Source organism: Lycium barbarum, chromosome 3 (genome assembly GCF_019175385.1).
Source record: "Lycium barbarum isolate Lr01 chromosome 3, ASM1917538v2, whole genome shotgun sequence".
Classification (NCBI taxonomy): Eukaryota; Viridiplantae; Streptophyta; class Magnoliopsida; order Solanales; family Solanaceae; genus Lycium; species Lycium barbarum.
The window spans coordinates 27,980,151-27,995,920 of NC_083339.1; the positions used below are offsets into that span (position 1 = coordinate 27,980,151).

Here is a 15,770-nt window from a genome sequence, read left to right on the forward strand (position 1 = left end):
CATTTATATGGAGTTTGACGCAACACTTCTAATCCTTGAAACTTACAGTGATGAAGAGATTATTGCACGAGTCATTGGAGTGAAAGAACAAGAGATATGGATGTAGAAGGTGACAATGAAAGTACTTATGAAGAGCCTCAACCTACTGATACTTGGGGTGAGATAGAAGAGTCATGGTTAAGCTCTTAGAAAAACCAACGTCATATATATATATATATATATATATATATATATATATATATATATATTTGTTTCTACTTTCAGAAAAATCTCAATTTGGCTATTTGGATATATTTTAGTACTATTATTGCTTGATAAAAAAGAAGCTCTTAGACAACCTTCAATGGAAAGCTATTGAATTCCCTTTTGTTGAAAGTTTGGACAAAAAACTAAGTTAGTTCAAGCATTATATTATCACAAAAAGACCGAAAATTACGAAACAACCTACAATTGTAGAATTCTTACATCAAACTTTAAATATTAAAACTTTTAATTAATTTCAAATGCATGTGTTCCTTAGATTATAATCTTTTATCGGTATGGTACAACTAGTTATGAATTTAAGAGTAATTTATTAGTCTTTTTAAGTTTTAATTAATGAAATATGAAATCAATTAAGATTTTAAAATTAACAAGCATTTCTTTTCATTTATAACATAAAAGATACAGAAAAATAGTTTTTTCTGCGTATTGTTGTTTATAACAGCTAAATGAGATCTGAACACGAAATGTCAGTATACATACATAACAACATCTCACTATAGCAGTCATGAAATTCTCGGACAAATGCTGCCATTATAGAGAGGTTTGATCGTATATATTAATGTTAATATGTTATTGGATCTATATAAATTGATAAAATCTACATATACTAAAAAGCTCTTCTTGGTTCTAATGTTTGATGTGATATTGGCTCTACATAACTTTTTGATAATATAAGCATATTAAAAGTAGGGGGAATACATTCTTAAATTTCAATTAATTTTATTTAGTTATTCAAATTACGATTTGTTTCAAGTGAGCACAAAGTTCTGAACACATGATAAAGTTTTCATATTAAATACTTTCAACTTAAATTGTAAAATTTGTTTTGCACGTGTTAGCAAGAACTTATTCGATAAATAATTAAGATAGCTACATAAAAATATCACTTATTTTAATTATACATATTAACTTCAATTAAAACAAATTCGAAAATTTACTATTTATTGAAACTTAGGCGTATAGTTAAAGACAGGTGAGTATGGTTAACATAAAGAGCCCGTTTGGATTGACTTATAAGTTGCTTATAAGCTGTTTTCAGTTTTTTTGAGTATTTGGCTGACCAACTTAAAGTCATTTTGTGTTTAAAATAAGCTCAAAAAAATAATTGGACCCAAGTTAGACTACCCCAAACACCTTATAAACAGGCTCAAAATATTATGATTTCCTTTTCCTTTTTTCTCGACAATGAAGATTCTTGAATAAACTTCTGTGCAAGTGGACTAGTACAAGCCTATAAATGGGCGACACTTGACATTACTATTTCTTCGAAAGAAGTCATCACGCAGAAGTAATTATATGTGCATGGAAGACACGTGTAGGTCCTAGAGAACAGAATACCTTGACCTATAAGTCAAAACCATTAGACCAAAAGAGAGACACAGACAGGTCACAGCATTTGCGCTGGCCGAAAGCTGCCATGTCCACTTTACATCAGCCATATTCATTTGTGACACCTCGTACTTTAACGTAACCTTTAACCATGATCCTAGACTTATAAATCAGATAAAGAATGTGAGAATTAGAATTTTTCTGTTCCGTTGTAGGATGGGAGTTTACGCTCATAAACAGTGATCGTATTTCAATTTACGAGCCGTAAATCAAATCGTAAACTGGTACCAAGGATTTCTGAGCATTCTGGAATTCGGCAGTTGAATGTCATATGGTTAAATACGGACCGTATTTCACAATACGGCCCGTATTTCAAATCGTAAAGTGAAACCGAGGATTTCTGAGCATTCTGGAATTTGGCAATTTGATGTCAAATGGTTAAATACGGATCGTATTTCAAAATACGGCCCGTATTTCAAAATTATTTGGAATTTGGGAAAAATTTCTTCATGAAAGTTGTAGAGCTTTGAAATACCTTTCTAACGGTATATTATGGGGATCAAACGGACATCTGTGCAAAGAGTTATGACCATTTTACTTAAGAGAGGCAGTATTGTCCGTATTTCAAAATACGGCCCGTATTTTGAAATACGGCCAGTATTTAACTAGGCCAAAAAATTAATTTTTCCAGAACAGTAATATTCGTCCATATCAGTTCAAATCATTATTTTTCATTCCTTCAAGCCCTAGAACGACTTCCTACCCTCTCCCATCATCAAGAACACCAAGGTAATCCTACTCTAATTATTTCAACTCAATTCTAACACCTATCCTTGTAATCTAAACAAGAAATTATCATTCTAAAACTAGGGTTTTCAAGAAAACCCATCTCAAGGTTCAAGAATTCAAGATTTTGGAAGTCTTCTACAAAGCTCAAGTCTTTAATTCAAGTTTTGGAGCGACTAAGGTATGTAGAGTTACTATCTACGTGTGGGAACATCATTGTTCTTACCCACGCCTCATAATCCATAAAATTATGATTCTCTACTAAAACTAGGGTTTCAATACCATGCTCATGATAACCCTAGGTCCATGTCCATGATTATATTATGTATGAATTGTTATAATTCCATCATTGAGTTCTTAATATTTCTTTATGATTATTGAAAATCCGTCCATAATCTATGAAAACCCATATCTTGTATTCCATGGGTTCTTGCAAGCATGTTTTTGACTAAGAATGATTGTTTCATGAATATCCTACATGTCTACAAGTTTTCATGCAACTGTATTATATAATTACTTTCATACTATGATACAAGAAACATACATACTAAATACAAGTTATTTCATGAAACCATGCTTACACGTCATTTCATGAAACCACGTTTACAAGTTATTTCATGAAACCATGTTTACAAGTTATTTCGTGAAATCATGATTACAAGACAAGTACAAGTTAATTCACGAAAATCATGGGCTTCTTAACCAATTATATTATGTTCATGTTTTTGGGAGTTGCACGAATTACCGAGAAGGCTCAGATAGCCTGAAACTACGTAGCCACCGTAGGACAAGGATTGCTCCGCCCAGTTAGGACGATACCTTAATTTTACACTGAATGGATCCATCAGGCACGTTACCACCTTATACCCTGGCAAGGTATAGGGGCTCTACTGGTCCGGCGAGGTACCAGAATCCACGTATCCACGTGGTGATATCATGTGTCGGTTTATGAAATGTTTTCCCTACTTATCATGTTTTACTTATGTTATATATATATATATATATATATATATATATATATATATATATATATATATATATACTCATGCTTATGTTCATGTCCAGGTTTTCAGTTTCAGTTCTTATCATGTTATTCCATGTCCCATGTTATTTCTTTCAGTTGCTTCACATACCAGTACATTCAATGTGCTGACGTCCCCTTTTATTGCCCGGGGGCCTGCATTTCATGATGCAGGTAAATATTTACAGGACGATGCTTCTGCTCATTTGGATTTGCACGTACCAGCTTTTTTGGTGAGCCCCATCTCATTTGGGGTTTAGGCATCTTCTTTCTTTATCTAGTTTTGCATCTAAAGGTATGCTGGGGGCCTTGTCCCAACAAGTATGTTACATGTTTTTCAGATTCATGTTAGAGGTTTTGTCACGACCCAACCCCGTAGGCCGTGACTAGTGCCCGATATGGGCACCCAAGCACACCTATCAAATGTTATCTCAAATTTTTATTAAACGCATTCAAGTATGTAGCAGAAGCCGACAAGGCTATATTTCAATTTTTGATAATTTCCAGAAAAGTTTTGGCAGAGTTTCCTTTGTTTTACGGACTATCCAATATAACCCTGCACACAGAAAATACCAACAGGGGCCACACAGGGCCAACAAGGCAACATTTAAACATATGCGGACCGGCCGCCGCGGCGAATGGGATCGCCCACACACAACATATACACATATTCATACAGAAAGACCCCAACCCACAAACATGTCCACAGACCTCTAAACAGACCAACAGAATCATATGACGGGACAGGGCCCCGCCGTACCCCAGATAAACATATGTACAGAATATACAACAGCAAAAGATATATACCAAAAGTATAAGCTCCGGATCAAGGGGAGCAATTCCCAAGTAGCGGAACAGGTATCCTAAGCTGGCGGCGTATCAAAAGGTGCGTCTCTACCTGCGGGCATGTAGCGCAGCCCCCGAAGAACAGGGGGTCAGTACGAAAAATGTACCGAGTATGTAAAGCGGAAATGTAACAAATATAATCATAATCCAAACCCGAGATACAAAATATAGTGGATAGAGTCGAACCCGAATCCGAATCAGAAATACAGAGTATAAATATATACAGAGTACCGGGTATAACAGACAGAGCCGTAATCTGAATCAGAGGTACAGAGTATGGCTGACCGGATCGTAACACGGATTAGGAGTACAGAGTATGGCTGACAAGGTCGTAATCTGAGTCAGAAGTACAAAGCGTGACTGACTAAGTCATAACCCGAAGCAGACGTACAATAGTAAAGCAGACGGAATCAGTATCCAAATCAGACTTTCAGAAGTGCAACAGACAGAGTCATAATCCAGATCAGATATACAGATGTGTACCAGACAGAATCATGCATGCAGAGTCATAAGAATATACAGATACAAATAACATATATATTAGATCCCGGCCCTCTAACGAGGGACGCGGTAACAGAACCCGGCCCTCTTAGTACGGGACGCGGTGGACAGACAGATCAGATCATATACCATCCTGGCCGCCATCCCCATACTATCACATCATCAAATCATATACAGATGTAAACAGAACCCGGCCCGCACACCGAGGGACGCGGTGAACAATGCAGTGGAATATGCACGAATAACAGAACCTGGCCCGGGCGCAGTGAAGGAAGCATTGGGACATCCACGAACAGATTAATGAGAAACCATATACATACAGATCGTTATACAGACTCAATGAAACGGAAGTAAACCAAACGGTGGGTCAAATCAGAGTAATCGGACAATGTTCATAAAATACGCATATATGTCATTTGTGATGGCACGACAGACTACGTCGGAATAAAATGTCCAGAACTGCTCCAGACGTCAAAATATATTATAAGACTCATAACTATAGTCATAACACTGGTCATATGGCAGACAGACTAACAATCAAAAATTACCTGAGATTTCCGGACAGAAATGAGCTATTTTGAGTCGTACAGAGAGTGTCAGAATTTTTGTGGGCCCACCTTGGCCGAACTGAGGTGGCGTAAGTAAATTATGGATTATAGGTCTTATGGAGTCACCCATGAGAGTTTTAGGGCATTCCGACTTCGTTTGTGAAAGTTGCATACATATTAGTTACTTTAACGACAAATTGCAAGAAACTAGTTCAATCTTACTGAACGAAATGGAGCCAATTTCAATCTCGGATTTCGAAGGACAGAGTCGTATTTAAGACTCCCGTTCGAGTCTATCATACTTAGAACATGCCAAAGAATGAAGGGGAAGACTTTACATACCTTGGCTGCGCCTTATGCTCGCTCAAATTTAATTCCCGTTTCGCCCAAAATCTACAAATGGTCATTTTTACCAATTGTAAGTTATAGTTTCTAAGAGTTCAACTTAAGGGCATATTTATCTACCGAAATTTCGGCAGCATTTCCCATAAACATATAATGTCCCCGAGACTTAGCTCGGCCTAATATAACAACAACAACAACCCAACAATCCAACAACATCAACAATTATCATAAAACACACTTTATCACAAATAGTCATCTTTTTACATAAAACAACACTTTCCATTCCAACTTCATCATATCAAGATAATATCATTATTCTCATATTCATTCACTAACTCGAGATTATTCAAACGTATTCCAATAACATTCCGAACAATATTCACGAATTCAAGTATTTCTACTAATTCCATATTCCATCCGAACTTCAACAAATGCAACAACATTACCAACTTACATTGTTTTCTTCCAAATTCATTAACGACAACCATTATCCATATCTAGAATCTTACTTCCATAATTACATAAAAATCATACAAAAATCACATAATTTCCCATAATAACATACAACCATTTTTAACACCAACCTAGCTTATTAAACCTTTATTTACATCACAAAGGCCACAACGACATAACTAACCAACTAAATGAAATTTTATCCAGCACTTTCTACCACCACCATGGCACACGGCCATGCACCACCACCACACACACACGGCTTCACACACATATCACAACTCCACAATTCTCATCAAATTCCAATCATTACAACATACATACTTATTCTATAACATAAAAGAGTAGATTTCTTACCTTTCTTCCAACTTCAATCTTCCACAAACGTCGCTCTCTCGCTAAACCAATTATATCACGTCGGAGAGCGTCTTGAGCTTACTATAAATACAAGAAGAACAAGATTTTTGGACCAAAGATTGATGAACTAATTTTTTTTCTCCCCTTTTTTGTTCTTGGCCGAAACCCTTGCCTTTTGCTCTCAATTCTCTTTTTTTTTTTTTTTTTTTTATTTCTTGAATTCTCTAGAAATGAACAAGTTGGCCCCTCTATTTAATATCCCATGATTTTTAATTAAACATGGGCTTGGGCTCTTGGCTCTACATGGCCGGCCACCCCTCAAAAAAAATTTGGGCCTCATTTGTTTTCTTTCCATTTTTTTTTTTGGGCCAACCCGGTTGGTCACGAGTTTGGCCTAGCCCACTGACCTTTCGACCTTAAAACGTTCATATCTCCTTGTACCGATGTCACCTATAGGCCCACGACCTACCGTTGGAAAGATATTTCAATTATCTACAACTTTTATTTCTGGGCGTTTTCCCAAATTCCAAACTTATAATGCCGTTTTTCCCCTCCAAGTCAGGTCATCCGAAAACGTCTTCTTAAAAATATCCGTTTGGAGGGCTTTCACTTTGATTTGGCCCCAGGGCCCTTCACGAGTTGTGTTTACCTTTACATATGCGATTCATATAACTTGTCACATGTCCCAAAAAAAAAAATCTTGACGAGTGGGCCCCATCTCAACTTACAAATAATCCGACGTTCGAAAATACAGGATATAACAGGTTTCATAGACAAGACAAGTGTCATGTTAGATTTCTAGAGTTGGTTAGCCGGTTTGGTTCATTTATGATATTGTCCGCATTCATGACTTGATCAAGTATTTATGTTTAATATTATGACTTACTATGTCTTATAAAAACTCATCATGCACTTCACGTTATATTTCCGCTCATGTATGCCTCATGATGGTTCAGCAAGCCATGTGGTTCGCTCGGTCACATGCAGTCAGGCACCGAGTGTCATGTTACGCCCAGGCCATGGTTCGGGGCGTGACAATTATGGAAATTAACTTTTGTATCAAACTAAGGACCCGTTTGGTCACAAGAATTATTCACTTTTTTCGATTTTTTTTTTTACTTTTTTTTTTTTGGTGTTTGATTATAAAATATTTAAATACAAATTAAAGTTATATTTGAAATTTGAAAAATAATCAAAATTTTATTTTTCACTTTTTTCATTTTCTGTTTGGACCATTACTTTTGATTTTCTGTTTTCAGGTGATTTTTTTTTTTTTTTGTTTTCTATGGCCAAACGCCTACTAATATTATTAACTCTCTCCATCAGAAATTATTTATTGTGATTTTAAAGAAAAATTATCTCAATTTTTTTTTGTAACTAATTATAAATTATTTATTATTTTAGAAATTCAAAATGAAATTATTTAATTACGTTGCTTCATTTTATTTTTGTAGTAATTGTTTTGAAAACTACAAACACCAGGTTGTACATTAAAATGAGTAAATTCTCTAAAAAGTCATCTATATATTGAGAATTGTCTACTAGTATCACTTTTATTTCTTTTAAAACTAGAATACCCAACTATTGCTATTTGGCTCAGAATATATTAAAAAGATTATTTTACTTACTACTCCCCCGTCTAAAAAGATTATTTTTAGACCCTTAGATTTTTCAAACATTTGGTCAAATTTTTAAGTGAAAAATTCTTTTTTCACTCACGAAACTTCAATTTCCTTCCAGTGAAATACATATACAAACATATCAAAACTACTTTATTTATGTCCAAACGCCTACTAAAATTACTTTTAAAGTATAATAAAAATATTTTTTGCAAATTTGTGCCTATAATCAAACAGATACTTATAAAACAAAAACAGAGAAAGCACACCGAGTTTTGTCAAGTGGCCAACTGCCATGAATGGGCGTTGGCTGTCAATTATGAAAGGGACTTGTCTTTCTATTTGGTTTGGTGAATCTATAAGAGAGTAAATGGTATTTGACGTTTTGAATCTTTTTGTCTTCAAGTCCTTTAAATATATTATTTCTTTTAATCCATTAAAAAATAATTGTAAAGCAACTCAGCAGTCAAAGCTGAATTCAGTAGCAAAAATATGATTTGATTCTAAGGCTATCAGTTTCGCTTCAACTTCGTTCGCATTTTGTGAACCAACTTAGGCATATTTCAAGCTGTTTTTGAATAAATTTTGAGAGGACGAAATTTAAACTCTATCAATATTTAAAGAAGTGTAGGAATAAAGAAAAAATTAAAATATTACATTAATTAAAAATATACATAAGAGGTTAGAGGTTGAATATTCATGTACGTTAAGGGCCCTGAGTCCTGACGAAATTAAGAAGTGTTAGATGTCAAATGGAGTCGTTTATATTATTTATATATTCGTGTTTTATTGAGAATTATATGCACTTAGTTATAGGTGATACGGCTTCACGCAAAGTAAACTTGCTCCTGCAAATTGAATCAGTTTGTAACTGAATTAAGTTGAAATGAAAAGGAGGAAATTGTTGAGAATGCGATATGTTCAACTATAGCTAACGCACTCAAAACACAGAGATCAACTATTTCTATATACCATTAACCAATCATTAGGAGTGTCAATGATACAGTTTGAGCGGTTATTTTATAAATTTATATCATATCAATTTTTCGGTTATTTCATTTTGTAGAACCAAAATTTGACTTTCCAAAATCATCCCATCATCTCGGTTTCTCTTCGATATCAGTACGGTTCGGTTAATTTCGATTTTTTTAAAACAAAACTAAACATGTCATCATCACTAATAAAAGTTAAACACACAATATCATGCATACTTCTATAGGATTTTGGCAAAAAATTTAGACACTTTTACTTTTTAAAAGGCGATCAATCAAGAAAACATGAAATACGACAAGAATAAAGATTGATTCCACTATATATTTTACGGTAGTGTAAAACAATATTAAGAAAAGATAAAAAGTATAATTTATATCGCACGAGGGGGCAAAAATCAATCAAGATGCGATTCAAGAACTGAGACTACTAAGATTAAGTATCTAATTAGAGAAATTTAAAATCATATGAGAGGAAAAATTTCTAATACTTTGTAGCTTTCTATCCAAGATCATTGGAATACCTTGTAGCTTACAAGCCAGTTATTACTCGAGATGTTGAACTAATTTAATTTTAATAGAAGTAATATAATAAGTTTCAGAATTGGTGCTTAGGTGTTAATTATTTGAGACAAAATTTTTAGTATTTTATTATATTTAAATCTAATATATAGAATATATTTTACACATATAAATTTATTCGGTACGGTTCAGTATTTTTTTATAAAACTAAAAACCAATCCAATTATTCGGTACAGTTATAAATTTTTATAAAAATTGTCGGTTTTATTAAAGGAAACCTAAAAATTGGTTCGGTACGGGTTAAATCGGTTTTTTGAAAACCATTGACACCCCTACCAACCATATGACCCCTAGTACGAGTACTCCCTCCGTCCCAAATTCTGTTGTAATTTTCGCTTGAGAGTAGTTAATTAATCTTTAAAATTAAATTGGATTAAATTGACTTAATATTTTGAAATTAAAATTTAGATATTAAAAAACTATAAGATTAGTTAGTACTCATTAGTTAAAATACAATATTCTCATTTCAATATGATGAAAACTATTTATTCTAAAATGTTGGTCAAAGTTTACATATTGAACATCGAAAAACAAAAAGTGTCACATCAATTACGATAGAAGGAATCAAATATGTGAAAATAAGAATAAAATTTTATTGTACTTTTACTTTGTTGGTGAAGGTTCGAACCCCACGTTATAATCCCCTCCCCCACTTCTCCTTCCCTACCCCCTATGTGATAAAAAAAATTAAACAAAAAAATTGATGTCCACTTATATTTGTACAGTTTTAAAAAATTAAGAGATAATTTACCAATTTACACCTATTTTAATTTTATTATTAAGTGCTTCTTTCATTCATTTTTACTTGTCCATTATACTAAAAATATATTTTCACTTTTTACTTTTCATTTTTAGTATATCAAAAGGAGAACATACCAAGAGTATTATTTTTCATATGTTACCCTTTTATCACCCATCTTTTCCCACCTTGCAAAAAAGACAGGGGGAAAAAAGGGGCTAAAACAAGAAAGGACAACCCCCATAAAATTTTAGAAACCCAAATCCGCCCCCGGTTTTTTGTTAATCCAAACACTATATAAATCATCTCAACTCTCTCATTTTCATTCACATTCACAAACAAAAAAACAAAACAAACATTTCATATATTATTCATCATCATCATCACCTTCAAAATGGACTTCAAGATGGGTGGAATAGACACATGTAAGCCTTTAAACAACGAAATAGCAAACTTACCAACAACTAACGCCGTTACAATGCAAACCCCCACCGTCCCCTTATTCAACTCTCCTGACTCAACACTCGGCCGTCATCTCGCTCGCCGGTTAGTCCAAATCGGAATCACAGACGTTTTCTCCGTTCCTGGCGACTTCAACTTAACACTTCTCGATCATCTCGTAGCTGAACCGGAACTTAATCTCATAGGTTAGTTGTAACGAACTAAATGAGTGTTCACCAACGACTCAATAATATTAGTCGCCTAAAGTCAAATTTCAAAAAAGTCTTTAAAAAGAACTTTCATACGTATATTTTTATTTAAAGTCTATTTGTCTAACTTTTTCATATTCATACTTATAATTATTCAATAATAGGCTGTTGTAATGAGCTACATGCTGGTTATGCTCCTCGTGGGCAAGAACGGCTCAATATAATTAGTGGCCTAAAGTCAAATTTAAATGATAGACCTTAAATTTTTTCCGTCAAAAAAGATTCATACATATTTTTTTATCTGAAGTCTACTTTTTTTTTTTTTTAAACTTTTTGAATAATCGTTTTATAATAGGTTGTTGTAATGAACTACAGTACATGCTAGATATGCCCCTGATGTTCAAGGCGACTCAATATTATTAGTTGGCTAAAGTCGAATTTGAATGAGAGGCCTTAAAAATAATTTCTCAAAAAAAGAATAACAAATTCACATATAAAATATAATTTTTATTTGAAGTTCATTTTTCTAACTTTTTGAGATGCAAACTTATAAATAATTGTTTTATAATATGTTGTTGTAATGAGGTACTAAATGGGGGATATGCCCCTGATGTTCGGGGGCGGCTCAATGTTATTAGTGTCCTAAAGTCAAATTTGTATGAGAAGCCTTCCATTGTTTTTTAAAAGAACACTTCCATACATTTTCTAACTTTTTGAATAATTGTTTTATAATAGGTTGTTGTAATGAGCTAAATGCTGGATATGCTGCTGATGGTTATGCTAGGGCACGGGGTGTTGGTGCTTGTGTTGTTACTTTTACTGTTGGTGGACTTAGTGTTTTGAATGCTATAGCTGGTGCTTATAGTGAGAATCTTCCGTTAATATGTATTGTTGGTGGACCTAATTCGAATGATCACGGGACCAATAGGATCCTTCATCATACTATTGGGTTGCCTGATTTTAGTCAGGAGCTTCGTTGCTTTCAAACTGTCACTTGCCACCAGGTATTTTCAACTTCTAGTACTCATTCTGTTTTAATTTGTTTGTCTTACCTACTATTTCGACAATCAAAGGATATTTTCTTTGATCATAATTTTTCAAAATACTTTCTAAATATTTCGAATAGTTAACTGTTGTGATTTATATGTATTTTTTATGTAGTTTCTAAATATGTAAATTTCATCTAAACAAATTAAAGATTCTATGTTTGAATTCGCATCGAATATTGGTTAGTTACTTAGTTTGATCCTCGTAATCCGAATCAAGACATATAAGTTGAAAGAGAGGGAGTACTTATTTTCCCGGTTTTGTATGACACTATTGTTTGATTTATAATGTTTTTCTAGCAGTGGTGTTGTTGGAATTTCTCTGCTCTTAACTAAAGATCTAGGATTTGAGCTCTAGTTTCGAGCCATAGAAAAGAAGAATCTTTCTGCATGGAGCGCTCTGCACCTTAGTAGGCTTATTTGGCGCGAATCTAGATTAATCGGGACAGTGGGTTAAAAAAAGGGATAGAACAATATCTCTTTAACTACAATCGATTCTGGTTTTCTTAATTATAAAAAATTATTATTCACTTTTTGTGGGATGGAGGGAATACTAGTTTATTTCAAGGTATATAGATACATTTGATATTTGTTTGAATTTTTATATGATAATATGTTTTATGAGTTTTTCAGGCTGTGGTGAATAATTTGGAGGACGCACATGAACTGATTGACACTGCAATTTCCACATCTTTGAAAGAGAGTAAACCGGTTTATATAAGCATAGGCTGTAATTTGCCGGGGATTCCACACCCTACTTTCAGTCGTGATCCAGTTCCATTTGTCCTCTCTCCCAGGTGCTAATATATTCTTGAGCCTTCGGTTATTGTTTAAATGATTTGTTTTTTGAGTTTTATGATTGTAGACTCTGTTTCTTCATGTTGAAGTCATTTAAATAGATAAACATATATGTTTTTTTTTTTTTTTTGGACTGTATAGAAATATGTAGTGTGTTGGCGATGCTGTTTTGCTAGTCGTTTATGGATCCTGGATTTAAAAGGTTGTGGATGCATCTCTTGTTGCATACTACTAACTTTTAGGGTTTTTTTCATTTTTGGCCCGTCAGCCAAAATTAATTACGGCACTAGTCAAAACATACCAAACATATGCACTAATCATGTATACGATATGTATATTTATATTTGATACAAAAGACATATACATTTCCCGGCTATAGAGGTCCAAATATGTAATTATCCCTAGCTTTTATTCTATTTAAGAAACATTTAGATGCATATTGTAAGCTAAGGCCAAATCTTGAACGGTTGATGCATGTACATTCACTCTCCTTATATGCTGTATATCTACTCTGTTTATGTGTTAGAGTTGCTTATTTTGGTGTCTTTTTTATGGGTATAGATTAAGTAATACAATGGGTTTGGAAGCAGCAGTGGAAGCAGCAGCCGAGTTCTTGAACAAAGCAGTAAAGCCAGTACTTGTTGCAGGGCCAAAAATGCGGGTTGCAAAGGCATGTGATGCTTTTGTTGAGTTGGCTGATGGCTGTGGTTATGCGGTCGCAGGGATGCCATCCGCTAAAGGCTTTGTTCCGGAACACCATCCGCATTTTATCGGAACTTACTGGGGTGCGGTGAGCACGGCGTTCTGTGCTGAAATTGTGGAGTCTGCTGATGCGTACTTGTTTGCTGGACCTATTTTTAACGACTATAGCTCTGTTGGTTATTCCCTGCTTCTCAAGAAAGAGAAAGCGATCATTGTCCAGCCTGATCGTGTGACGGTCGGGAATGGACCTGCGTTCGGTTGTGTTCTGATGAGGGACTTCCTTTCTGCATTAGCAAAGAGATTAAAGCATAATCCAACTTCTTATGAGAATTATCACAGGATTTATGTTCCTGAAGGACATCCTCTCAAATGTGAGCCTAAGGAGGCATTGAGGGTTAATGTTTTATTTCAGCACATTCAGAATATGTTGTCTGGTGACAGTGCCGTGATTGCTGAAACGGGGGACTCGTGGTTTAATTGTCAGAAGCTGAAATTGCCACAAGGATGCGGGTGAGAACCAAACAAATTAATGCAAACCTGTAAAATATTTTTCCATGATCATAATAATGAGTTCTGTTGTTCTTGGGTGTCTTTCAGATATGAGTTCCAAATGCAGTACGGATCCATCGGTTGGTCTGTTGGTGCAACTCTTGGTTATGCACAAGCTGCACCTGAAAAGCGGGTGATTGCGTGCATCGGTGATGGTAGCTTTCAGGTAAATAGACTCTGTTTGAATTAAATAGAGGAGAATTATTCGGCGTGTCTAATCCAAGTTTATGACAAATTAAATACTTGCAGGTGACTGCTCAGGATATTTCGACAATGCTGAGGTGCGGGCAGAGGACCATTATCTTCTTGATAAACAACGGAGGTTATACAATTGAAGTTGAGATCCATGATGGACCTTACAATGTGATCAAGAATTGGAACTACACCGGATTAGTCGATGCAATCCATAATGGAGAAGGAAAATGTTGGACAACTAAGGTGAGTGAAAGTTCAAATTTTCAATCATCGCCTTTGAATGTTGAGTCAACCGATTCATCGATCTAATGGAAAATATTGCACGTCTCTATTCTACATAGGTTTATTGTGAAGAGGAGCTGGTGGAAGCAATTGAAACGGCGAATGGAGCCAAGAAAGATTGCTTATGTTTCATTGAAGTGATTGTCCACAAAGATGACACTAGCAAAGAGCTACTTGAATGGGGTTCTAGGGTCTCAGCAGCTAATAGTCGTCCACCAAACCCACAGTAAAATCTCTAGTTGTTCAAGAGAATGTATTTACTTAATTTACTGCAAAAATATCTTGCAACTATATGTTGTCATTTTTAGTTTCTGAGTTCCTAGTTTTCCCCCAAGTATTGCCTGTTATGATATGTAGTACATTTGTAATTTTGTCGCTTCTTTTTGTAAGCTTGTTCATTTAATGGCTTTTCCTTTGGCACTCTTTTTACTCTGTTTTCCGGTTGCAACAACAAAAACATTTTTCGATATCTGCGAAATCTACAAGGCTAGTGAGTTCGAAGCTCCATAGACAATGGGTCTGTTTTTTCCACTTATTTTCCATAGCAGGCGTGACTTATATTTGCTTACCAATAATTTTACGTTTTAACCAAACATGTTATTCGATTAACGAATTATTCAATATTCGGTTGATTGGTTTGAGATTATCGATAAAAAGGGTTTGTCTAAGCCACTTCGTTTCTTTTTGTCTAAGCCACTTTGTCTCTTTTTATCCAAGTTGCTTTTCTTTTTGTCTAACTCACGTCCTTTTTCTGTGTGAGTTTCGGAAATATCTCCATTCATAGGTTCGAGATCTACATCTATGAATTGAAAGGTCCGAATGATCAATTATATGATTTTTCACTTCTCCATTTAAGCTCAATTTGTGTCATTATCATGTTAAATTAAAAAAAATAATATTATATAAAATGATAATAATACTTATTAAAAGTTTTCTAAAGATTAAAATTTAGTACATATTGTCAATTAATAGACATTACTCCCTCCGTTTCAAAAAGAGTGTTCACTTAGCTTGTATTTTTTGATTCAAAAAGAGTGTTCACTTACCGAATCAAGAAAGAATTAACCTTATTTTTTTAGATTTGCCGTTAGTAAGTGCAAGTGATCAAATCCAATACCTATTTAATTAGAAACTATTTAGTTAAATTATCTATTTTTGTCTAAGAGCAA

The 15,770-nt window shown here is 34.3% G+C and overlaps 1 protein-coding gene across 1 annotated transcript; it reads left to right on the forward strand.

The window, feature by feature from the left end:
- The first annotated feature begins 10,693 nt into the window (after positions 1-10,693).
- Positions 10,694-15,024, forward strand: LOC132630873 (pyruvate decarboxylase 1). Its single transcript, XM_060346467.1, has 7 exons — positions 10,694-11,026; positions 11,765-12,033; positions 12,709-12,872; positions 13,435-14,085; positions 14,173-14,290; positions 14,374-14,562; positions 14,661-15,024. The coding sequence occupies exons 1-7, from the start codon at positions 10,774-10,776 to the stop codon at positions 14,829-14,831; spliced, it is 1,815 nt and encodes a 604-aa protein (XP_060202450.1). The 5' UTR covers positions 10,694-10,773; the 3' UTR covers positions 14,832-15,024.
- The last annotated feature ends 746 nt before the right edge of the window (positions 15,025-15,770 follow it).